This window comes from Sturnus vulgaris, chromosome 12 (assembly GCF_052056855.1).
Source record: "Sturnus vulgaris isolate bStuVul1 chromosome 12, bStuVul1.hap1, whole genome shotgun sequence".
In the NCBI taxonomy this organism is placed as follows: domain Eukaryota; kingdom Metazoa; phylum Chordata; class Aves; order Passeriformes; family Sturnidae; genus Sturnus; species Sturnus vulgaris.
This window is the reverse complement of record NC_142254.1, coordinates 16,923,092-16,948,976: the sequence shown is the minus strand read 5'-3', so window position 1 is coordinate 16,948,976 and position 25,885 is coordinate 16,923,092. Positions and strand designations below refer to the sequence as shown.

General features: G+C 37.9%; 1 protein-coding gene and 1 long non-coding RNA gene across 3 annotated transcripts in view; one reads left to right on the top strand and one right to left on the bottom strand.

Annotated features, from left to right (window-relative positions):
* The window catches only part of LOC148222411 (uncharacterized), a 41,310-nt gene that overhangs the window by 2,361 nt on the left and 13,064 nt on the right, over positions 1-25,885 (top strand). Inside the window, exons 2-3 of one of the 2 annotated variants that reach the window (XR_015806341.1) lie at positions 1,536-1,655; positions 14,658-14,787. This is a non-coding gene — a long non-coding RNA (uncharacterized LOC148222411). Of the gene's footprint in view, positions 1-1,535; positions 1,656-10,919; positions 11,274-14,657; positions 14,788-25,885 lie in introns of those variants that run through there. The other variant, XR_015806342.1, reaches the window with a different exon arrangement.
* Positions 19,991-25,885, bottom strand: part of CDYL2 (chromodomain Y like 2) — a 59,259-nt gene continuing 53,364 nt past the window's right edge. Inside the window, exon 7 of the mRNA XM_014874474.2 lies at positions 19,991-24,534. Coding sequence (XP_014729960.2) covers positions 24,376-24,534 — 159 coding nt within the window. The 3' untranslated portion in view covers positions 19,991-24,375. The remainder of the gene's footprint in view (positions 24,535-25,885) is intronic.

Below are 25,885 nucleotides of genomic sequence, written 5' to 3'. Positions count from 1 at the left end.
GTGGTTTTGGGTTACAAACATGATTGCTCAGGCCTTACCTTCTGCAAGAAAAGCTCACGTTGGAGTGTTCTGTGCAGGGCAGTTTAGTGAATGGGTTAAATTTGTCACTGCAAGATTTACCCAGAATGCATTAAAACACATTAGTTATGTGAAAAAAGACCAACACTACTTGTGAGGGTTATCTATGCAGTGGGCAGTAGAAACTGAAGAGTTCTGAAAGTTTTGGTCTGAGCTTGTTACCATTGTGTTGCAGAAAAGCACTTGCCATAGCTAAGGTGTAATTAGCTTTTAGGTTAATATTACAAGGCTTTTGAGTTACCTTCCCTAAAATACACAGTGGTTCTTCCTTTTGTTTTGGTTCCCCTCAGATTAAGACACTGCACATCAAAAAAAAAGCTTTTACATGCTGGACACACATGCACTGTTTTTTCTCTACTTTTTTTTTTTAATCAAGCAAAAACTTGAACACAGACATAAAATTCAATGCAGGACAAACGCTATAGCTATTATACACATAAGCAATAAGTATAATTTTGAATGTGACAGCATTATCTGTTGTACTCCAAAGTAGAGAAACTACATCTTTTCTACTCTGACAGAAGCAACAGTAAAAGTTAAAACATAATTTCTCCGGTTCTATAAACCAAACTGACTGATGTGCTGTCTGCTGAAATACACATTGCTTCAAAATTGATGCTGCTGTTAGTTTTTATATATCTAAACTTTTAGCAATTTGACTTCCTCAAGGGCAGAAAAAAGAGGTGGAGGGAAGAGATTCCTAGCATCTGCACATAATGGAGGATTCTTTTTATTCTGTATTTCAAGTCTTTTTTGATCAAACCCATGCCATTCTCTGGACTGCTTCTTAAGAAGGAAAAATAATGTTTAGCCTTAAAGGCAAGAATTAAACAGCTTGCCTTAGAGGGCCCTAAAGTAATAGAAAGGGTGAACACTTGTAATTATTCATTCTGGTGTTTCAGGTTTGAAAAATGTAAAGTAAACCAATCTGAATAGTCTTTCTAAATGGTGAACAGTAAAATATTTTCTTGTCATAAGAAGGATAGAAGATCTTGATCCTAAAGGAGAGGAAGACCCAGGATATTTTAGACCTGTCTTGCAGTATACTTAGTTTACACTTTTCTGGTCCAACCTGTGTTTTATCTGCTAAAGATAAACATTATAATTCTCATTAAGTGAAATAAATTACCCTTCCTTCTCCCATTTGTGTACTGAAGATAAAGCCATGGCTTGCTGGTTACTTTAATTCAGGAGACGTGAAACTGGCAACTGAAGAAGGCTTTCCTACTTTCCCTCTTCTCCTGTTTTTTCTCCTGTTCAATAAAAAAAAATCATTATTTGTCTATTTAGCATCCTGTGATGCCTGAAGGGGTCAGTTAAGTGCTGTTGCTTGCATGAGAGAGAGGATGAGTGGATTGGAGGGGGAAGGGTGGGGGATGTATTGCCAGCTTTCATTGGCATTTTTCTAACAGTATTAAGAGGCAAGTCTGTGCTAATCTACTTTGTTTTGGCTGCAGTGCTTTTGGTGCTGCTTAGAGAGGACAGCTGAGAGCTGCTCTGAAGAGGCAGAAACCTCTGCAGCTGGTGGTGACAAACATCTGGAGATAAACCTTTTCCACCAATACAGTCTTCATAAGGTGGGTGTTTGTCCACACCCCAAATTCTTCTCTACAGGGCTGAAGGAAGAGTTTGGTGAAAGAGATGGCTGCCTGCAAACCCCTCAGGTACTCACTTGGTGTGGAACACTCTCCATGTTAATTTCCCATTCTGTCTTATGCTTTCCTGTACAATATATTAGTTTACTGGAATACAGTTTATTAGTTCATTGGAATACAGAGCCCAAGGAAGTTTTCCTATAATATGTCTCAGGAAAATACACTTGAACATACTGTCAGTTAAAGGATTGGCAGAGATCCTTCTTCATGTTTGCAAGAAGTTGTTGAGAATATATTGCTCTTTATTTTCTTTTTTTCCCATTAGTTGAGTGACATTTCTTCAGGAATTAATAGCCCATCTTCCTTCTCATCTCTTAATCAAGGTCACTGAGGATCTGTAGTAAGGTAAAGCAGGGGAGAGCTGATGGCAGAAGTTGTGGTTTACAGTATTGCCAGTCTGGTGCCCTTAAGCCTTAATGAGGCATTGGTTAAGAACCTGTGGCATTGTTTTAACAGAAAAAATGAAATCAAAACAAAGTGTGAACTCCTATTTCTTTCCTCTAGCTCTGCCACCAAAGTTTTGGAGGAAACCTTGCTATGAGTGAGTGTTGGGGTCTCCCTTCAGTGAAGCTACTGCTCACCTCTGCTCTGGAGCAGCAGTTGTTGGACAATTTCAGCTGTGCCCATCAGCACTGAGACACTTTATTGTGTCTGCAAAACAAAGCTGTTCTGTTTTTAAAGATTGCAAGCAATGTCCTTAAACAGAAATAAATGAAAAACATTCCTTTATGTGACATCTCCTGTGGGTATATAGTGTGTACTTGGTAGGCTTTGGGTTCTTGATCATGTCAGAAGATGAAACAACAGCCAGTCTGTTATGAACATTCTTATTAAGAGAATAATAAGATAAACAATTAATATGAACTCTATCATTGCAGGAGTTCAGTACACACAATATAAAATACACTTAAGGCAAGTTAAAAAAATAGAAAGATTTTCTTAGATCATCTTCACCATCCTCTTTGTTGTCATGTTTTTGTTCTTGATGTTCATGTTTTGAAAATAATGTAAAATGTCAACAGCACAGAGCTTGGAAATTAAAACTTGGATAAATGATTATCTAGTACAGCAGAAACTGATGTATTAAAAATTATGGAAGCAAATATCTTTTACTAAAGCAGAGTCTTTGTGCAGATCATAGCAGCTGAAGTTGGTTATTTAGCCTTTCAGAGAGCTGGTTTATATTTTATGATGGGAGATTAGAGGCGTTATTGAAATGTGATAAAAATCAGCTGCATGTTTTGAAATTAGTGACATTATTTCATCTGGATATGTTGTTTTTTGTATGGTTCAATGCCTTCCGTAGTGTAGTGCTCACTAGAGGACCTACAAAATGAAAGCATCCTAAATTTGATGTTTGTACCATGACCAAGGGACAAAATATTTTAATAGACATATTAAATGAACAAGATTCTCCATGGATGTAAATTATGACAGCTCCATACATTTTACTAGATCATGGTATATAATTTAGAATTTGGGGTCTTGTTCTGAAGGATTTTCCTTACAATATTTGATGCCATGAACATTTATGTTTGTCTTTCTTGCAGCCATGATAATCTAAATGATTTGTAAATATCTACATTAAAAAAATACAAGCAGAAAATGTTTTACTTGAGAAGTTTGAGAGAAGGAATAACCAATCCAAATACTGCCTTTGAGCTTCGTCTAGGCTGCGAAAATGACAAAAGTCTTAGCTGGGATCATGTGTTGGTTTTAAAACTGAGAAACCAAGTTTGAGAAATTGATGTGATCTCAGCTTCCTACTGTGTTCACTGACACCTATAAAAGGATATTGAGTGTTGGTGTGATTGGATAGATTAGTGTTGTTTTTGGCACATGATACAAACTAGTAAAAATCTGCTATTGTTTCCTACAGATCAATAAGAAACAAGAAATGGGTTTAGAATTTTAAAAAATATTGTATTATTTGGCATTGGCTTTCCTTGTATAAAAATATTACCATAAAGTACTGTGGTTACCAAATCAACCAGCTTCTGCAATGTCATTCTCATGTACTCCATCTCTCAAATTCTGAATTAAAACATGAAGAGTGAAGTCAGTGAAATATGTACAATGAACGGCATTTGTGATCTTGTAAATGCTGCAAACAGAGTCTCCCCAGTAGATCTGTTTGAGTATGTCCCACTAGGTCTGATGAAGTGCAGCTGACTGGAACAAGAGGCTTTGGGTTCATTCTAAGCACTGCTGAAGACCATGGGATCAGAATGCAGGAAGCTTTAGGGCATGTCAGAAAGGGAAAGTAAAAATCTTATATTACATGAGGACTATGGAGACTGAAAAAAAATCAGTTTAATTTTATCTGTGGTTGTAGGCTTTGCTGGAGTAATCCTTGCACATGAATGCATGCATTTACAGCTGGTTTTTAACATAATAAGCTGTGCACATACTTTTTCTGTTCCACATTGTGTTTCTTCCTCTTCTTTTCAGCACTAGTGGAAACTGCTCTTGCAGATGCTGATAATACCCATATACAAAGACTGGAGTAAGGAAGCCAGGGATTCCAGTAATAAACACATGGTTCTGCAGGAGTGTGTGTGTTTTCTGAAGTACTTATAGTCAGAGTTCAATAGGAGCAAGTTATTTTTGGAGACTTTAGTGTTGCTTCATGGTTAATTTCTTCTCTCTAACAGCAAGAATTCTTGCTCTGCGTGGAACTGAGTGCAATGGTAAAATAGGTTCTGTCAAGAAAAGTAGTGATGTTGAGGAGGATCTGCGATGCAAAATACTCTGCAGCCTCCTTTGTCATGCTCAGAAAATAAGGGAATTTCAGTCTATGCATGCCCCCATCAAAAAACTGAAGGTTTGATTGCTGCTTTCCAACTCATTGTAGGTTTATATGTCAGCCGAGTTTAATGATGAATGGTATCCCTTCTGTAAATGTTTTATGCAAAATGGTGAAAGTACATTGTCAGATTTACTGGAAAAGTTGTCATTTCAAGAGTGAAATTTGTGAATTAACTCCTTGTACATTAAAATGGACAGCACCTTGGTATTTTGTTTTTTTCTGATTTTTCAGTTGATCTATGTACAACGTTCACACTCAACCACATAGGCAAGTAGATTAATTCCTTCAGAGGCTTTCTTGCATGTTTGTTCTTGGATTATCATTTTGTTTCAAAACAGTCTGAGAGATGTGTGTAGCAGCCTCATTTTACAGGTAATAAACTGTAGAAGAGGAAATGAATGACAGTTTATGACTAATTCTGATGGCCTAAGTTGTGACACCTGGACTCAGGTTTCGTGGTTTGAACCCCCTTGTGGCCCATACACTCCATGATCAGGGAACAGCTTCCAGTGCAGCTGGTCAGTATCCAGAAACATTGTATCCAGTCAGAGGCTCTGAAACTGTGGGACATGTTTGAGTCAAAAGATTTTCCAACCATGAGAAAGTAAATTAGAGATGGGGATGAAATCCCATTCCATTCTGCAATATGAAGGTGTCCTACCACGACACTTGCTTCTTTTTGCTTGCCTTCCTTTGCCCACTCCCTACCATTTCAAATGTGCTCATGACCTTCAACAATAACATGGGAGCCTTTTCCTCCAAAACTGAGCTGCACATGTTTCTGTCCTGAGAACTAGGGAGTGTGGAAAAGACTATGAAATTGCATAATCTAAGGCCATGTGGTACTACATAATGTATGGGATGTTTCTCCAAATACTAGCTCTGCTGGCACCTTGCACAGCACCTCCCAAGTTCTCTCCTTTCCCTTCCCACTGAAAAGTCTTATCCTGCCAAATGTGGTTTAGTTCTCTTCCCTGATTTATCTGCTGTTCTCCTCCATCTAGACAGATGACTGGCATGGTTATGTAGAGTCTGGCAAAGGCATTGTGAGCTGAAAGGAGAGCTGCTGTGCTGGGCTTTCCCTTGCTGGGGCTGCCAGGCCAGAGGCTTCCTGTAACTCAGCTGTGCCTTACTGAGCTGCTACTGTGCAATTCCCAGGCATGGGATTCTGCAGGAGGTTTTATTAGGCTTCAGGTGTAATGATTTGTTTACTTAAAGAATATAGCAAATAATCAGGTTGAGTATCATTCTTAAATGCACTCAAAGTCACTTTGTGTAACTTCTCACTACTTTTTTGCAATGAAACCTCTGTAACAGACAGGCTTGCTCTGGGAGATCATATCTTATACCTGGAACAAGAACATTTAACTGCTTCAATAAAGGTGCTCTTAGCTTAGAATGTGCAAGACAAGTTTGATTTTTGTACCAAATGTGAAACTTCAGATTTCCCTGCCTAGTAGGTGTGATTATGTGTTGTATATAGTGTTATTTGAAAAATGTGCTGCTGTTTTTACCCTGCATTTGTGTAGAAAATAAGACAGTTTGTTTTAACCTTTGACTGTATTTATATCCCTATACATTCTGCAGTGCATAAGAATAAAGAAGCATCCTAGAATTTTAGCATTTAACAGCAAATTCTCTACTGATTTAGAGGTTTTACTGCGAGTTATGACTGTAGAAAAAAGTACAGTGTATTCATGGACATTGTATTGCATTGATTGAGGAGCTGTATTGAAGCCTTAATCGGTGACACAGAAGAGTGAATTTTTCTATACAAATATCCTTTGGCAATTATTGTTCACAGAGGTAACAATAGAAAATTATTATATTTTAACAGAAGTTAATATTTCAAATGTACTGAGTATATTGTGGGACTTGTGACTTTCTGCAGTTCTCCACAGAGCATCCCAAAGGCATGTTTAAGGTGCACTAAGCAATTACTATTTAGTGTTTATTTTAAAATACTTATGAGAGATACTGCACAATAGAAGAGAACATTGGCCATGATCTGTGGTTTCATTTGCAGTATATTCAATGGAGAGTCTGTAGTTTGTGTTACCCTGTTCCAGTACAAATTGCCTTTGCTTGTGCTAAATGTGCAAATGTGTGCAGTTGAGCATCTGTATCATTATGTTTTAATTTGTGGACATTTTTACTTGTGTGTATAAAGCAGAAGCTGCAAACTAGAACTCAGAGGTCAACGTGCCCCGTTTTGAGGACATGTATCTCCAGTGTTGGGGTATGAGCACCTGAACATTTTAAAGATAACAGAGAGAAGAGGGATGATTGGAAGTTGTTGAAATATGTTAGTGGAAGGGTAGAAATGTTGAAGAGTGTGAATAGCTTTACTTTCTTTCCTCTGAGTGAATTCTGTACATTGTAATAAAAGACCAAGTGTGTATTGGGATGAATGAGTTATTCAGGGACCTGTCATATCTGTCTCCCACTCAGCAGCCTGTGGAATCCCCACTCAGGGGCAGTCAGCAGTGATCTCGGCTGCAGGGCAGGACATGGGAAGTTCCCAGCTAATCTGGTGTGTTAAAAATGTTTACTTATTGCTTCAAAGGCATCACAGTGAACTCTCACACTGGGGTTCCAGTAGACATCATAAAAAGTTACTGTTTGTGAATGTGCAGACACAAAAGGAAAAAGGCTCAGTCAATAAAAAACCAGTCTTGGAAGTGATTCTCAATATGATGTTTGGTTTATGCACTTGATATTTTCAGGTATGTTCTGCTTGAGTGTAACTTCCTTCATAGGTCATACCAAAGCCCCTGCAACCCTTCAGTTCAAAAGTTAAAGTAGCTTGATGCAGCAAGGAAGCAAAGCTTTGAGATATAGAAAAACAGCCTGGATGGAGTAACCAACCTTCCCTGGGTGTGATGTGTTTTAAAGTGTGCTTGGTAATGAATGCTGTAGTTAAATTTAGACTTGCACAGTAAGCCTGCTTTACAAACTAATTTCTTTTCAGCAGATTTTTTTTTTCATCTTTTTTTTTTCATCTTAAAGAAGATATTTAATGATTTTAGATTTTGAGAAAGATAGCAAAAATCTTTCTTTTCTTCTCTTATCCCCATGCCTCTTATCCACATTCAGACCAAATAATAATTTCTGAGTGTTTTTAATATTCATCAGGTTCACAAGCCAAGCCACATTTCTGATCTTTTTGGATATTTTGTTCCCCCAAACCTCACCCCATTTCACTCTTGTGGCCTTCCTCCTTGTCCCTGCTTTCATTGCCCTTTCCCCCAGGGCGGCCTCTCTCTGTCTTGGGTACATTTCTTCTAAACTGGGAACTGCTATTTCTCTTCTGGAAAAGAAAAACTATAGAGAACTTAGGAATTCCTTAGCTATGTAAAAATGCAAGCCATGGATTAGAATGCCCAATGATGTAACTGATGACATTTGAGTCTCCGAAATTTCCTGACAGGGAAATGGGGATTTGGTGTGCCAGTAATAAATGTTTTAGGAAATTTAATCTTTCTTGCATGGTTTCCCCCTTCCCCTTCTACTTTTAGAGGCACATCCAATATTGCTAAGAAATACCAAAGACCAAAAAGAAACTTATTCTTTATGATTCATCCTGAAAAATTGTATCATATTTATAATTCATACTCCCTGAAAGTAGAAATTGCACTCAGCGTTCATGGAATCAGAATTAATAAGAAGGAAATATGTGGCTTTGCATATCTCAAATGAGCACATAGCTCATATGTTTAGGGTAGCATTTTCAGTGTACATGTGTATATATACTGAAAATAACAAACCAAAAATTATTCATTAGCATGAACAATATTTCATGAAGAGAAGTTTGATTAATTTAATATTAATATTTTCTAATTTCCTACTCTTCTGAGAATCACTTTTAAACAGGATATTGATTCTGTTTACAAAAAAGAGCCAGTTTATTAATATAAAATTGGAGTTGTGCCCAGATGGAAATATGTACTCCCTCACAGCATTCTGCCTTGTATTGGAGCTAAATCCACAAATAGTGTCTGTCTTTATAGTAAAGGACTTTTGGGACTTCATTTTCTTTTAAATATTTATTTCTTTGTACCCTTGGTAGATTTCCTCTAGAGAGTACCTGCCTGCTGTCTGCTGAGGGGCTGATCCAGCACAGGTAGATGCCTAGGATGTCAGTGGGGGGTTCTCATCCTGACCTGTGGGAATTAGCGTGGGCTCTGTCACTGATTTCAGTGCTTACAGGGCTATGCCCTTTCCAAATGAGATTTGTGGAGAATGGTAGACGCCATTCATGTAATATGCTGAATTTATTGACAAATACACTTGTTCAGTGACTAGTTTCTTAGTCACTTCGTTTTGCATTTGCTTAAAACTGTGGAGCTGGAAATTTGAGTTTATGTCATGGATGGATGAATGGTTAGTCTGTGTGATGTTTATTTTTCAGAGGAAGAGAGATTTAACTCAAGTGTAGAGTGGCATGCATGTGTAGAACAAACGTATGTCTCCATTCCCCTCTGATATCTGAGCTTTTTAAAAAGCTTATGGTTTTGCTGTCTCTCTCTTGATTTAAACAGCCGATCACAATTTTGGAATTACAATTTGTGATAATTTGGATACAAGGGAAAACAGCACACAAAAGATGTGGATCTGTTAGAGGGGTCCAGAGGAGGGCATGAAGATGCTCAGAGGGCTGGAGCACATCTGCCCATGGAGACAGGCTGAGAGCTGGGGCTGATCATCCTGGAGAAGAGAAGGCTCCAGGGAGACCTCATTTGAGGTCTTCCAGTGCCTTAAAGGAGACTTAAGAAAAGGAGAGAGAGGGACTTTTTATGTGGGCAGATAGTGACAGGACAAGGGGCAGTGGTTTTAAACAGAATGGTTTAGACTATATGATAGGAAGAAATTTTTACTCAGAAATTCTTTACTGTGCCTGCACTGGCACAGATTTCCCAGAGAAGCTGTGGCTGCCCCATCCCTGGAAATGCTGGATGAGGCTTGGTGTAGTCAGTTCTAGTGGAAGGTGTCCCTGCCCATGGCAGGGGGTTGGAATGAGATCATCTTTAAGGACCCTTCCAACCAAAATCATTCTATGATTCTGTTGATGGACTAGGGTTATTCATTGATTGTCTGGTTTAGGGGATTTCAGTGACAAGTGCCTAAATATTTTGCAGGCTGATACCAAAAGCAATTCATGTCACACCACGTGTGTGGAGCACCTCATGTTGGAGCAGAGGATTGAACCTGAGTTTCATAGAGCTAAACCCACCACCTTGACCTACTTACTTGTTTTCTCTTTCTAAGCTGGCTGATGCATTTGCATTAATTTGAACTTCATTGAAGTTCACTGATTCACTGGAATTATTTGAATGCACTGATTTATTCAGAAATATGACCATGAGAAAAGTAAATAGCAGATCGCAACAATTGTTCATTGCAAAGAAAGGGAGAGCAAATTCGATCTGCTGTGATGAGTCTGAGTTTAACTCTATTGGCTGGAGTTTAATTCGGGGAAAATAGCATAAATATGATGATAGAGCATCTGATATTTTTCGGGGAAATAACTGGTCATGTAGGAAAACCTCTCAGTTTTCCACCCTCACAAATCATTTAAATTCCATCGTTCCTTGGGGTTTTAAAATTACTTCCAGTATCTTTAAAAGGGGTTGTTGACTAGAGATGAGTAAGCAACCCTTCTCCTGAGATAAAGCAGACTCTTTGGCTGGCAGCCCCTAATTCATTTGTCTTGCTATCAGTCACAATGGAAATATCTTCATGTTTTTTGAATCAAATCTTCATAGCAGTGAACCCAAAAATCAATCATGTCATACCCACTAACAGCTAGTTTGCTTATTAATGTAATTGTGCACTCTGAGAACATTCAATTTTCAGTATTTTTAAATTTCTGTGGCTGTTTTAACAATTGTTGCTTCAGACTTCAAAATCCTGTGTAAATCCTGTGTCCCTCATGTTCAGACTAGTCCCAACTTCCCTTCAAATCACTAAAAGCCCTCTTACCCAATGCCTTTCACTGTGCTGACTGACAACAAATCCATTGAATAATTCCAAGTCCCGATTTTGAGTGAAACATTTTATTTCCCCTAATAATTACCTTTATATAAAAATGTACTCAACCATCCTCTTTTCTTGGAGTAAAACCCCATTTTCAGCCTCTTCATTCCTTGTGCTTTACCGTTTTAGTTTCCAAGCCCTGTATTCATGAAGATGTTTCACAGTTCTCTTGGAGTTGTAACGATTTGTATCACCTGCTAACCTGTGCTATTTCCTACTTGTCTTTTGTCTCTTTGTCTCTTGATCCCCAGCTTCAAACCCCATTTTTACATTTCATACAAACCTACTGTGTCTGTTTCTCTTTTGTATTGATCTTAAAGACCTCCCTCTAATGTGATGATTGTAATAAATGAGACTGTGCAAAGGCTGGGTAGAGGCTGTTCAGCAAAGCTGGCAGATTTCCCATCTGTGGGCTTGATCCATTCAAGTTGGTGAAAAATCTCTTATTGATTTTAGTGCAGCAAGATCAATATCAAATTTCCATGTATCTGTATTTATAACTGTATTTCTGACAGTGAATTTTCTTTCTCTTTGGACAGGAACTATCTTTGTGTTACTACAGCATCTTGGCAACAGAGACAAATCTGGGTTTAGGATCTCATCTCTATTGTAATAGAATCATTTAGGTTGGAAAAGACCTTTAAGACCCTTGAGTCTAGCCATAACACCAAACCTAACATTGCCAAGTCCACCATGTAAGTGTGTCCCTTAATACCACGTCTGCCAACATGAAAGTCTGGGAAAGTAAAAGAGAAAAGAATTTGGGCGTTACTGATCACCTTGCTGCTACATTGGAACAGTGAATTTGCCCACTGTCTAAATTCTGAATTCCATAGATCAGTGAGAGAGAGCAAATACAGCATTGGGATTTATGGATCAGGACACTTGTCTGGGAGGGTGGGAATGAAGTTCCTATTGTGCTTCAGCAGTGTCACTTTGTGGATTATCACATCTGGAAACCAAACTGCTGTACAAGGGGAGTTCTAAAAAGATTGAGGTGACTGTGTACAAATGAGCTTGAGCAAAAAAAGGTTCAGGATCAAGCAGCAGTAGATGCAACCTGATCTTTATTTCTTGGCTGGTGCTGCTCAGCAGTTTCCTTGATGACTCAGTTACATGGTGAAATCAGCTTTCTGAATCCAAAGAACAGAAATGCCGTTTATAACAAGGGAAGGTTCTTTCTTGGTAATCTGTTCACAAAGTAGAACATTAACCCACTGAATATCTTGCTCCCTTAATATAAATGTTATCTTTCTTAATGTTCAAAGCACAGATTATGCACAGGGAAAATTGGGAGGTCTTGCAGAATAGAAATAAGAACATTTTAGAGCATTAGTTGACTTACAGGGTGAGAACCTCACCCCAAGCATGTGGGTTCAGCATTTTGTACTTGCTTGGTTATAATTCTTTTTGTATCAGTTGAAGATTACCTATTTTTCTAGTTGTAGGATCTTAATCTCTAAAAAATGAACCATTCTTGTCAAATGAACAAGACCTTCTTCCTGTTTTAAAAAGGTTATTTTCATGCATATAACCTGTGGTAAGCTGCTTGAATTAAAAAAACAGACTAATGATTTAGTGTTTTTGTAGATTGTCTGCAAGTAGTACAAAGGCAAAAATAATCCACATCTCTGCAAATCCAGTATCTCAGCCTACCACTGTTTTTGAAACGTGATAGGAAGGTTTGTGATCAAGAAAGAATGTTCTAAAACACATGGACATGTTAGGAATATGACTGTTTGAAAAGGTGCATTAGTGAGCACATGCTCACTGGCCATGCTGGAGTCAGGCAGTGCTCACAGAAGCAGGCACTGGTGTTTTAAAAGGGATTATTGGCACAGTTCTAGGTGAGCAAAGGCTTTGCCAAAACACTGAAAGCTTGCCAGGGCAGACACAAAAGACAGGTTCTCAAAGCAGCGCTGTGGATTTGGTACCTAATTTCCATTGATGCAAATTTTGAAAAAATCACTTAAGGACATGTCTGGTCTTTGACTTGGAAGGAGCCCCATTACTGCCATGATGTCATTCCATGGATTACCTTTAACACAAGTGCAGCTCTGGCCTTGGGAAGTCAGAGGGGTTCAGTGGTTCAGAGATGGACTCAGTTTGCAAATCATAAAATAATTTAAGTTGGAAGGGCCTGCCAAGCTTTACCTTCACAGGCAGTAAAATTAAAATTTTCACAATTATTATATATATTTATAAACTGTTTCTCACTGTAGTAATTATATGAATGATACTTACATTTGATTTAAGAACAAACAGGACCTTTTTTGGAACAGGGGCCCATGTTCGCAGCAACCTGTCATTAATTAGTCTAAAAGACACCAATGGCTATTATGGAAAAATATAAAGATTTAAAAAAAAATAAAGATTTATAAAAAAATATAAAGATTCTGCAAGCAATTTTGGGACCTACTAGATTGCCAGCTACTTATTGCATTTATACCACAACTTGAGAACTACTGTCATCACAAGGGGATGTTAGAAAATCAAAATATCCCTGTAGTTGATGTTACTGTTTTTTTATCTTCTAGACATAATAGTATAAATTATATCTAAAATATAAACATTTGTCTATGCAGTATTTTTATTTAATTTCTGCTATGGTGGCAGTTTTGTGCATTTCAGCTTTACCCTTATGTGTTTTTTCCACTGAGCCTTTATCTTCATTGACACATTTTAAGTTCTGAATATTTGCATTTTCTTTTGGTTGAAATTCATCCTGGCTGTGCCACGTTCCTTTTGCCTACTGCACGTTTTGCTTACCCACAAAGAATTACATTTATCTCCCCATACCTTGCTGCAGCAGAACATTTTGGTATCTTCTCCTCCAAGTTTACTTTTGTATAGAATGCCTCACCCTTAGACACATCCTGTGGGGACAGGTTCCTGCTGTGTCCCCCGTGGTGAGGTCACTCAGTATTATCCTTCCTCACAGGCTCTTCCTTCTTTTCCTGGTGGTTTTTCATCATGACCCTGCAGAAGAGCTGCGGGCCTCACTGCTATTGCATGCTTATTTGTTCCTGTATGTGTTAAGAATATTTTCTTTTAATTTCTGTAGCTTCTGTAAGAGAAACGCAGAGAGTGCTTTGAAGTAAAAGGTTCTCCTCTGTGACTGAGAATGTAAGTTTTACAGCTTGCCTGTGCCCTGGCCACTGTACAGTGGACATTGGAATCCTTTCTGTTTTCAAGTGGATTTGCACAGTGCATGAAAACTGAATGTGGTCTGTTGCAGAATGGTTTTGGCACTCTTTTTTAGTAATTACATATCATTATACTGCTATTTAAATGCAACCTGCCTAAACATTTTATTAGTACTTTAATACTTAATTACCAACTATTGCAGAAAACAGTCCTCATACTGAGACTTATTCCACTTAAGCATCCATACTAATGAAATGTAACTTCCCTTTTGAAGGAATATGTGACATTTTGAGGAATGTTTTTCTTGGTTGGTTCTTGAAAGTGAGCCACTTACTTAGTGCTGAGTATCTGAAATTATTTAAAACAATAGCTGCTAATGCTTTTTGTATAAAAATTGCTAATTATATAAATAAAATTCTCAACAATTATTCACATTATCTGGGTGAAGAGCCTTCAAACAACAAGCCGCCAAGGTCTAAAGTGTTCAGATATTTCTGTTGCTAAATCAACAATCGTGTTAGCGTTGTAGTGTCACTACATGTGTCATTTCCTGCACTCTCTGGCTCTCCTGGTGTGTTCCAATGGTTCCAAACAGTGTAGAATGGAATGACATGGAGATGTTGTCATTTCCCAGGGTGGTACACAAAGAAAACCAAAAAGATGTTTGGGTTTGGGAGAAAAGTAAAAGAATTTCCTATTTGTAAATGGATTTTTTTTAAAGATAATTTTTAATGGAGAAGTGCTGGGTATATAAAACAGTGCTCTAGAGAGTTCTGGAGCTCTGCAGGATTTCTGGGAATTAGTGTTGTTATAATGATGAAAGATTACTTAAGAGCCTTCTGCAGACAAGAAAGATATGTTTTAATTTTCTTCCATAAACTTCAAGCTTAATACTGCACCCTGACAATCTTTTACATTTCTCTTTCTTTCAGAATCTCAGATGGAGAGATTTAGCAGCATGCATTGGAAATTGCTTTCTAAAGCAATTAGAAGTTCTGCAGGACTTGGTTGTCTTCTCACACTTCTGTAGATCAAGTGTAACCCGTGGCAGAATCCTTCGCAGTGAGTGCCATCGGTTTCTCATAGTTACTCTTTGGTCACAGTTCTGTATTTCCAGCCTATAAGATGATGGAAGGAAATGTGGTTTTTGAAGAGAGTATCTCCTTCCTGCTGCTGTGTTCTTCTGTGGGACATTGCCATCTTTCAAGTGTCCTAGATTCTGGTCAACCATTTGAGCTCACAGTTGGCTTAAATTTATCTCCTTTGGCTCAGATGTGTCTGTGTAATCTACAGCCCCTGCTGCAGTTGTTAACATCTGGCAGAAAGAGCTGAAGGATGGGGGAAAGTCTGAACACTCCAGCAGAGTTTGTCAGGCCTTGTCTCTCAATGCCATAGGTGATGGTTTTGTCTAAACTTTGACTTAGACTTTATGGGAGCCATAATATGGGAGAAAAGACTTTCATAGATCTCTGAAAGAATGCTTACTGTATTTCCACCCTGGACATACTAGGTGTCTACACAAACTAATTCTTATATCTGCCATTTCACAGCCCAGGCTTAATCAGGGCAGGACAAACTAACAGTAAATGGATGATACTGGCTGTGAGTTGAGTTCCTGGAGGAAATGGCTCAGGCCATGGAGGTCAGTGGGGCCAGACATTTACAAAAACTGCTTTATGTAGGCATTTGTAGGCTCAAGCAGCATGAGGACAGCAGAGGTGGCTGTCCTCAGCCTTAACTGGAAACTGTATCTGTTCCCTAATGGTGGCAAGCTGTACATTCACAGCTGGTCTGTAATTACCCTTAACTAACACTCTGAATGTAATAACTGGAGTCTTTTCTGTCCCCTCCTTTCCCCTCCTCCCCAGCTGTCCAACGTGGTTATTTACACCTGTGAAGAATGAGAAAGAAAATGCTGTCATTCAGGTTTGGCAGTGTTTAACAACCTTGTACATGAGTGTTCAAATCTTCAGGTGGATGATTGAGTACTCTTTCAAAAATTTTTTCACCCTCACTTTTTAATGTTCTTTTTCCATCCTGAATAGAGTAACCTAGAGTGATCATGCACAGTGAAGGAATTCAGTGGGGAATTTTTTACGATGGGTTAATTTAAAAATGATTTAGGAAATCTCATGATTTCATCAGCCACTCCACAAGAACACTGTGAAGCAAAGTAGTGTGCACAGATACTCTTTTGGGAATAGGACAGATGAGTTGAACTCTATTTTCATTAGGAAAATGTACTCCTCTTTTATATCCGAGCAAGTATTAAATATTATCAATTCTAATGCTCTTGTGAAACCCTTCAGCACTTACTCTTGCCAGGGTTATCACTGGGATTTTGATCAGAGTAAGGATTTTAGGACTGCACTGATACATGTTCGTGAACCTCTTTCTCATCAGTTTGTTGTTTGCTATTTTCTTGGGTGTTTGGCCTAATTTAAAATTTGAAAATTCTGTAAAGTTGGAAGAAAAATGAGATAACTGCCTGTATTAGTGGTTTAAAAGTTCCAGTAATTTTTTGCATTTTTATGGTGTGCTTTCGTTCTGCTAGTAAGAAGAATGTTCTCTGAGTGAGGGTTAAATGCATTCTTGACACTTGATTCCCTCCCCTGCCTGCTGACTCACCATTTCATTGGCACACAGCCATGGTACAGTTGTGGAGTGTGTTTACCAAGTACTTGAATCACAAATGGAGAGCTGTTGGATTTTCTCATACTTGAAATGGTTGGGAAAAGTTTTAGCCTTTCAAATCAGCCACATTGCAGACTGTTCATTTAAAGCTCAGTTTTAATTTTGGAATATATTTTCAGATGAAAAGCATTTATTTAAAAAGCATCATTTAGAAGGAGACAGTGTCTTTGTGTTCTAACTAGTTACAGCCATATATGGAAGGTGAGTCCTACCAGGTCTAATGTGCTTTGGGATATTCCTTTCCAACTGGCATCACATTAGCATCCAGGAAAATAAGTCTGCTTCATCCTGCTACTTGTAAATACATGAAGAATAAAATGTGCTGTTTTTCTGGTCTGATGAAGGCAGGTGCTGGGGGTGGGGATGGGTATCAGCACCATATCTGGGGCTTTTGTCAGATGCCCTGGCCATGGGCATAAGGGGCTTGTGGGTTGCTTTATAGTTAATAAATTACATGGCTTCAGACCTCATTCCAGAAGCAGCCCTATGCAAAGGAGTGGTAAGAGGTCATTACATGAAAACTCAGGGCTGGACCACTGATGGCAAGTAAGGCTTGCTCTCAGAAATAAAGGGAAACTCTGGAGCCCACAGTCCAACCAGAGGGATGCTGCTGCCAGCCATCAAAGCTGTGCTCATCTGACCTTTGGAGCAGGAGCATCCCTCAGCAGTGAAGCCATCAGGAGTTTGGAGTTGTTGCTCATTTTGAGTCTAATGGACAAAAGGTAGACTTGAAGGGAATTGTTTGTCAGAGTCTGAACCCCTGACAAAGTTGCTGCAGCTGCATTCAAAATACAGTGAGAGGCTAAAATAATGTAGATTTTGAATAATTAGTAATGGAAAGGGTTTTATGTGCATTCCTGTATTAATTTAATGAATGTGAATACCCCAGAGCTTGGTGGGCAGCATATGGAGTAACCAGGGATCTGGAAGGACAGGAGTAGGGAACTGCTGATCTTTTTGGAGTAATAGATGGTGTAGTACTTATTTATAGACCTATCAGAAACATATTTCTGGATGACTGTGAATAACTTATTTCTAGATGATAGTAATTAACTCAGTTCTAACGAGTCAAGATTGCTGCTTAGTGTTTAAATAATTTTTCATTCTTGAAACTCCAATGTTAGATGAGCTTTTTATTTCATCTTAGGAAGCAGCAACAGTTCAACAGCCTTTTTCAACCATGACTCCGGGTTGCAAAGAGCATTTTCACTTTTCTCTTTACACTCTTTCACAAATATATTTGTCTGTGACCAATGTGTAAAATCAGTTTCACAGATGTGTTACACAGTCATCCAGAATTCAAGTTGATAAATGTGACTGAAGAGTTGAGGAAGGCTAAAACACAGCAGGGCATGCTTTTCTACTAACAGGAGTCAGCAATAACATCAGAAAGGTGGAAATCTATACTAGATTTCATAGACTGCTGTTAAATTTTGAAGTAATGGAATCCTTCCTCCAAAGCTAATTATGTGCTCCTCATCAGAGCACCTTATCTTTTGAAGAGATGGCTGCAAGATATTCCTGTACTATTACTGTGAAGGAGTTTGCTGTGGTATCTGTCAGCCATTGGGGTTTCTTTAGAAGCAAGTGAAGTCAGGAGGAGGATCTCCATTGATGCTGGTGGCTCTTGACTTGGATCTGTGGGGTTTGTTCAAGTGACACCAGTGTCATGAAGTTATAAGGAAAGGTAATACAGTCCAACATAGAATTTTAAAGTTACTAAATACAAAACGTTTCATTTTCTCTAAATGAAAATTGTCTTCTTTCTCCCATAGTACTTTTAACTGTTCCAGATGAAAATTACTGAGTCACACCTGACAGACTTAATAATTGGAATTTAACAAAGTTTCTAACAGTTCTATTTTTATTATATTATATATTTGTAATGAGGAAATTTGTAAAACCAAGGAAAGAGTATAAATTAAAGCAAAGTGGTGCTAACAAAATTCGAGTAGTTTGAATTCCAGAGGGGATTGTTAGTCTGGCTTTCTCAGTAATCTGAAACTCTCCATGCTATGACTGGAGATTGGTTTTGAGGTTAAGTCAGAGTTGTGAAGAGATGCATTATGTTTGATTAAATTTTACTTCTGAAGGGGTTTCATGATAAATAAGACACCCAAGGAGAGGTGAATTCCTGAAGGTAACATGTCCAGCATCAAACCTGATTTTTTCCTTTGCAACCAAACTGTCCCCTAGTCCAACTTCTGACAATTGTTTTGCTTTGAACTCCCACAGTTGTTAAAAATTTTCTTCTTTTTCCACATGCTTTCATTTGCTTTCAGAACCTCTCCTTGCTCTTGCCAAATGCAATATTGTTTGTTATTCAAAATGAGAGATGGCACATCTTAGTGTATGCAGAGTTTTTACCTGTTTTTATACCTTAATTGGGATTACCACCTGTTCTTTTATACATGCAATTACTTCTTTGTATCTACTTAACAGGTTGCTCTTCCATGTAATTTGTGTATTACTTTGCTGCAACAAGGACTGACATTTGAAAAAGCTTGAACCTCCCCCCAAATTTTTGAATGAAGTTTTTAATTGTAAAGAATTTTTGCTTTCTTTTAAAAATGCATTCTTTAAAACGAAATTCACATGTTAACAATTTGTGTCAAAACTAAACCAGACTCATGAATAAAACTGGTAGACAGGAAAGGTGTCACACCCTGTTCATCATGTGCACGTTGCTCACAGTCCATTGGATGCTACAATAAGGTAATTCCTGACAAGAGTCACCGTTATAAATAATTGGATTTGTTGATAGTGAAGCAAGACTAAATTGCTCAATCCTCTGTTCCAAATAGCTGACCATGGTTTTTACTAACAGTGTCTGTCAGTTTAAAGCCAACCAATATAATGGCTAGAACATAATTGTTTCCTTTGAGTGAACTGTAGGTAATTTTTTCAGACCTTGTTGTATAGCTGGGTTGGATAACTCTGGGTCTCTGTAAAAATATCCTTCCCTTCCTGCCCCAGGCAGAAGTAATTTACAGTTACTCTTCTAATCACAGGAGATACATGACTGGAAATAGCATTTGTGGATGCTATGGGCAAAGAATCCCATGGTACACAAGAGCCCCTGGCAAGAATGTTGTCTGGAGCTGGGGGGCCTAGAGGCTGATCCACCTTCTGCACCAGGCTGGGGCTGGGCTGAATCTTGGCCCTCCTGGCAAACACCACTTCAAAATCAAACTCCCTCATGTGGAACCAAAATCCTGCCTGGAGCAACTGGTTCTGGGCAGGAATGCTTTAGATGATGTGCACATATCAAATAGTAGAAGTAATAATGGTGTCCTAGAAATGCTTTAGTGAGACAATTCTTGCTGGTTTTCTTGGATTTGATGAAGAAATGGTAATTGAAATGGATCATAATTGATTTCAGAGAGTTCTTCGTGCAGTGTCTCTTAGTGGGCTGGGCTTTGCCATTAAAAAAAAAAAAATTATTTTGAAAAGCCCGCTATGTGCCTGGTCTCTTTGGAAAGGCAGGAGCCCATGAGTAGTATTATCATATATAATGGCTACCATTCATGTTCATTCTGATTATGTAAAACTGAAAATCACTGCATAGAAATGAAGTTTCAATGTTTTTATTCAAAGCAGCTTCTCACAATGTATAAATACTGCATATTAACACACATGAAAAATACAACTTCTAAGGCACCCAGAAATGTGTCCATACACTAGTTACAGGACCATCAACAAATAAATTGTGTACAATTTGATCTAGACAGTCAATATTTGATATATCAGAAGATACAAGTCCCTCAGTACTGTACCAGTTTCAGAAAATATTTACAACACTGTGATATAGGGGTGCCTGTACCCTTATAATATTATAATATGTACTCATCATTACAAATATTAGAAACTGTTTTAGTCTGTTCCATGGCATTCTGACAAAATAACTTAAGGGCCTAATTTGCAAAGTTCTACAATTAATTATTTGTGCAAGTTCTGAAAAGAAATTTACATTGACATAACTTGTGAATTTTTGGTTCTTTGCTTCATCTCAGAGGTTTGGTAATAAGCCTTACCAATAGACATGCCATCCCAGCTGAACATCACTCCTTTCCCAATAGCTCAGTGGATACATTTTTCCCCCTTACACCTGACATGGATGAGGACGCAGTGTTTGAAGCAGAGACTGTTTGATCTTCGGTACAAATGTCAAACTAGTTCACTGGCAAAGGAACTAATGCTTTGTTAGAATAATGCAATTCTTTGGTCCTTTGTTTTTTATGGAAGGCATAACATTTTTATTCACTAAAAATTGAAATCCTGTCTGTGAGCAAGCAAGCTAGTGAATGACTTTCAGTGTAGTATTTAAAATAGCAGTAAAGAGATTTAATATGGCTTAAAACATACGGTTAATTGGGCAGACACAGATAACACATCGAGGATAGTGAGTACCCAAATGTACTATGATAAGATTGTCTATAAGTCTCTTATGTAAACTTCTTTAGTGTCTCCTAAAGAGTGCTGGCTTTAGCCAGATTTGACTTTTATAGACCCAGCCACACAAAGCCTGAGATTAAACTACCATGGTTGGGAGCACAAATGCACAGTTTATATATAACAAAGCCCATGCTGACAAGTCTACCTATGTTGTTCAAAAGAAACAACCCGTATTACCCTTTTCACAAGAAAAACTTAAGGCCCTGTACTCTGATTTCCTAACTTTCTTACAGCAATTATTTGGGGAAGTCCTTAGTGCTACATAAGCAATTATGCAGCTTTAAAGATTTCTTGTATACCTAATGGTAAGGCTTATTCACAAATGCAATACATTTATAAATTATATTTAAAACTGTAAAGGCTGGCAAAATAATTAAAAAACCCAAAACCAAAAATAAAACAAACCCCAACCAAAATTGTCTGTTCATCCCTAACATTAAAAGAGCATTTTATTCTAATGAAAAACTATTGGCACAAAACCATTATATTATAGATTAAAAGAACAATTTATAGTAGTGAAAAAGATTGCCTAAAACGCATACCCTAACCTACCACAGAAATATAAAAGTTTATATTTTGAAAATATATACTGTATTAAAGTTTGTAAGCTTATTTATTTAAACAGAAATGTACTGAAATAGTAAACTAAGCAACACTTATCTACAGCAAAAATATACATGCAGGACAACACAAAATAAATTGCTTACCTTTAATATCTACAAATGCAAAACTGTAGATTTTTAAAGATTGTACAAAACAATTTACACAAGAATAAAATAACATACTTAAACAACAAATTGCATTTTAAATCTTAAATACTGTGAATATTAGTAAAGGTACCCAGACTAATATGTACAATACATCTAGATATCTGAATACCTAGTAGGATAGAAACACAAGAGAAAATTCAGATTCTGATATTTAAATACTGGAAAAGAAGCTTTCAACATTGTTATTACTCTTTTTTGAAGGGAAAATAGATTCCATGAAAACTAGATTGTAACTGTATAGATATGAATAATTAAAAATGTTAACTATGGTTAGCGCTTGCTTTAATGGAAAAATAATTATAGAAAATGTATTTTAACCATTCCTTTGTCATAAAAAATGCTAAGATACAGATATCTGAAAATTCAGATGAAATGGTGCAGTTTAAAAGATCCAACAACGTAAGATTCTTCTCTGTTTGCAAATCTCATTCGGAACACATTCCTTCACATTGCTGAGCAATCTTGCTATATTTATCTACAAAAACTAAGCTTAGTATTGAAATAAACTTCCTTATATCTTATTAACACATGACTAGGACTTATGGCTCTCTGGACGGGAATAAAGGAAACAAAGGAAATTGAGGAACCGTGGTACTTTCCATTGCATTTTTTCTTTTTCTGAAGGTATATGCTGGAGGCCTGATTGTGCAAACTCTGTGTGTGTGTGTGTGTGTGTGTGTGTGTGTGTGTGTGTGTGTGTGTGTGAGTGGTTTTCACTTGGGTGATCCCTCTTTTTCCAGGTGACTCCGTGTGCACCTGCCCTGCTGGGGGCCCGGGGCCTCGATCCAGCGCGCCCTGCAGCGCTGCTGGCAGGTTGTGGACAAAAGCAAGGGTTGGTGTAAAACGAAGCATCCATCACTTCAAATAGTTATTGAAAGAGTTCTCTTGCAGTTGTTTGAAAGTAAGCTAATGGTTTCAGTAAGTTGCTTTTAAAAAAAAATTTAAACACGCTAATTGGAAGCCAGATTCTGTCTTTTTAATGAAGAATTTCCATGAGAACTTCTGCATTTAGAGTAATGATTTCCTTAAAATTCAGTGGTACAATTAGGGCATAAAACCAGCACTTCTAATTATTCGTGGGAAAAGAAATGTTACATTAATATCTTGAAGGCTACTGTTTACTGTAATCACCTGTTCATTAACTTTATAAAGGCTTTGTTGAAACTCTTTATGGAAATGCTAAGAGGGAGAAAGCTGAGCAGCCTCATTTGCAGAGGTTTAAATCATAGTAAGTCACTGAGCTCAAGGATGGAGAGCAAGTGCACAAATTACAAAGCAAACAAATGTGCAAAGCTTCTGCTTCAAGAGGTTTCAATTTGGGCGTATTATAATGGCAAGTGAAGTCTCAGAGCATGCTCCTGTCCTTTCCACATGAACTGCCCATAGCAGGAAAGAACTGAGAGAGATCCAGTGTTCAGAAGTCAGTCAGTGTCACTGAACAAGACCAGGATCACATTCAAAAAGAGCAGATTGGATTTTCCTTGTTTTTTGTGGACTGCTTTTATGGATAGCCATAAGTTCTTGTAACAGGTGGGGGGTGGCCAGATGTGGAGAGCTGGGAAAAGCAAAACTAAACCTCTGCCTCCACTGAGTTCAATGCCTAGCACCTTGTATAAACTGCTGGCCCACACCCAAAGGCCTCCAGAGCAGAAATTATCTCACACCTGAGGAATCAGGCAACTAGACTAAGGCTCATAAGGATTTGCTTTTAGACTTCAGACCAAAAGGGGTGTTTAAACCTGAAAAACAGTACGATGCCACAGAACGGCACCACTCACCCTGTTACTGATATCTGGCTAACAGGAATATAGTAAACTGAAATAAAGCATCTGGTTGGTGAGCCCTTCAGTGCTCCTCAAGAAGGCAGAAAGTGAAGAGAGACTTAAGGGGGACTCACTGTGTCAGAACCCACTTTTTTTCTCTTAACCCTGGCAAATGAATCTGTTTTCATACATTTTTGTACAAATTTCCACATAGAAGAGCATGCACGTGGCTGTTTCATTTACTGCCCACAACATTCTGTGGGTTTTCTATATATTCTTTATTCTTCTACTCAGTTTGCTGCTAAAAATGTGTTTGCATTCTCATGTGATGCCTTTCATTCAGTCAAAAGGGAAATATGAAAATAAGATCTGTGATCAATAAACAGCTGAATATGAACACAAAATAAATAAGTTAAATAAATTTAACAAAGAAAAAAATTCTAGTAGTTTTTGTAAACTAACTTTACATATTATACATATAAATTATCAGATTTTTCCATTAAACTGTTAGAACTTAGAAAAAATAATTAACGTATTTCCAACGTATGGTTTTTTGGGTCTACAGAAGGTCGTTCTGACCCAGATTTTAGACTGAGCCCTCTGTGTCAGCCCAGATGTGCTGCAACAGCAAGAATAAGTTAAGAAGGACAGACAAAATAAACCCTTACAGGTGGGTGAGCCTTGCTGGGCCTCAGTGGTGCTTCTCAGCACATGGAATGTCGAGTTGGATGTGGATGAGCAATGTGAAAGATGCAGCCTCTGCACAGGTTCCGTGCACTGAACGCCTGCCCACGTCTTGGTTACACAAAATCAAACCGGCTACAAGCAGCTGTGCAGCTCACACAGCCACAGGCATTGGGATCACTGTCACAAATTCCTCACTGATGCATTGCCTCTGCTTCTCAAACATGGTCATGTCTGACTCTGGTCACAGCTGGAGCAATTTCTCTTTGAGTCAGGCCAAGATATCAGACTTCATAAATTTTGTCTTGCAAGTAGCTGAATAATGAATCCAGTCCTTTGGAAGAACTCCACAGCTGTTTTAACATCTGACACTCTTTCTCGTTCACATCTTCAAGTCCGGATTTCAGGAAGCTCCGCATGAGACATTTGGACTCTTCCAATACCTAAAGCCAAAATATGACTCAGTATTTTATTGTGAATCTGAAAAAAATTACTATGGATGATGGCGTGACCAGCATCTTTAGACTACTGGCTCTGTTTTACAATCTAAATAACTCCTTTGGGCACAGAAATTACATTTGATTTATAGCCACAACTCCACTCGCTGATAGTCAGCATCTTTAAGAATGGAGGTTCTTAGTGCCAAGTTTTTAAAAGAATGAGAGATTCTAAGGTACCTTAGTTTATTGAAGATCTGCCATGAAGCACAAGAAGGAGCTGAACTCCTTCACATTGAAATGAAAATGTGTGAGGGACAGTGTACTGGCTTTCTTTTCTGGAAGGATGCCTTTAAAGTTAGACATGTAGGAAACCCAAATGTGGATGTCCATTATCTTTTAACAATTTTCCCACATGTATTATTTCCTTATCAATACAGAAATTACTAGGAAACGGCCTTTACTGCAAATCCCTTTTTTAAGCTTATTTGCTTACATTTTTATAAAAGTGAAATATTTTGTAAAAGAATGGTGCTAAGCAAAACAAGCACCCTCTGACTGTGTTCTGGAGTTAGATTTACTTGGCAGATACAAGAAATCACCCGAGATCTTTGCAATAGAAAGCCCAACCTCAAGCTCTTAGTAATTGTTCCAAGTTCTGAAAGGCACAAACTGCAGGTCCATGGTTGTTCCCATAGTTCAGTTCCTTTTTCCTAGACCCATTTTTTAGTACATTGAGATAGATTCCTTTAAAATTATTTTTAAATATATACCACCAGTATGTATCTGACATGGAACTCAACTGGTCAAACAAACCAAATATTAATTCCTACATTACTGATTTTCTGAGGACAGGAGATTTAATGTAACTAACACAGTGTTCCGTGGGAAGGGTGGTGCATTCTCTTCACTCAGCCTTGTCAACACCTCCATGTTAAGCCCAGTTCCTGCGTGTTGTGGGTTTCAACACTGCTATTGCAAAGTAGTATTTGTCTTTAACTCAAGTAAATGGTGCTAATAGCTAATCGAGGGGCCTGTGTATTTTTTGTGGTCTGTGAAAAAGTCTTTGAAGGTTTATCTTTGTCCACAAGTCAGCACCGGTCTTCCTAAGGGGTTTGAAAAAATTTCATTGCAATATAGCAGTGAGGGAAGGAAAAATTCATAGTAAAGCCCAGAGGTTTTCCCCTCAAATAATGCACATTATATCAGTATTATCAAATAAAATTCTGCTACATTTCCAGAGAGTTTCATTCTCCATGTCTACTGTGAGATCTAATCTACACTTTGTTTAATTAAAAATCTCTTGTGTCTCTACCTCCTTTTACAGCAGATCTTTTAAATGAAACTGAGGGATGCT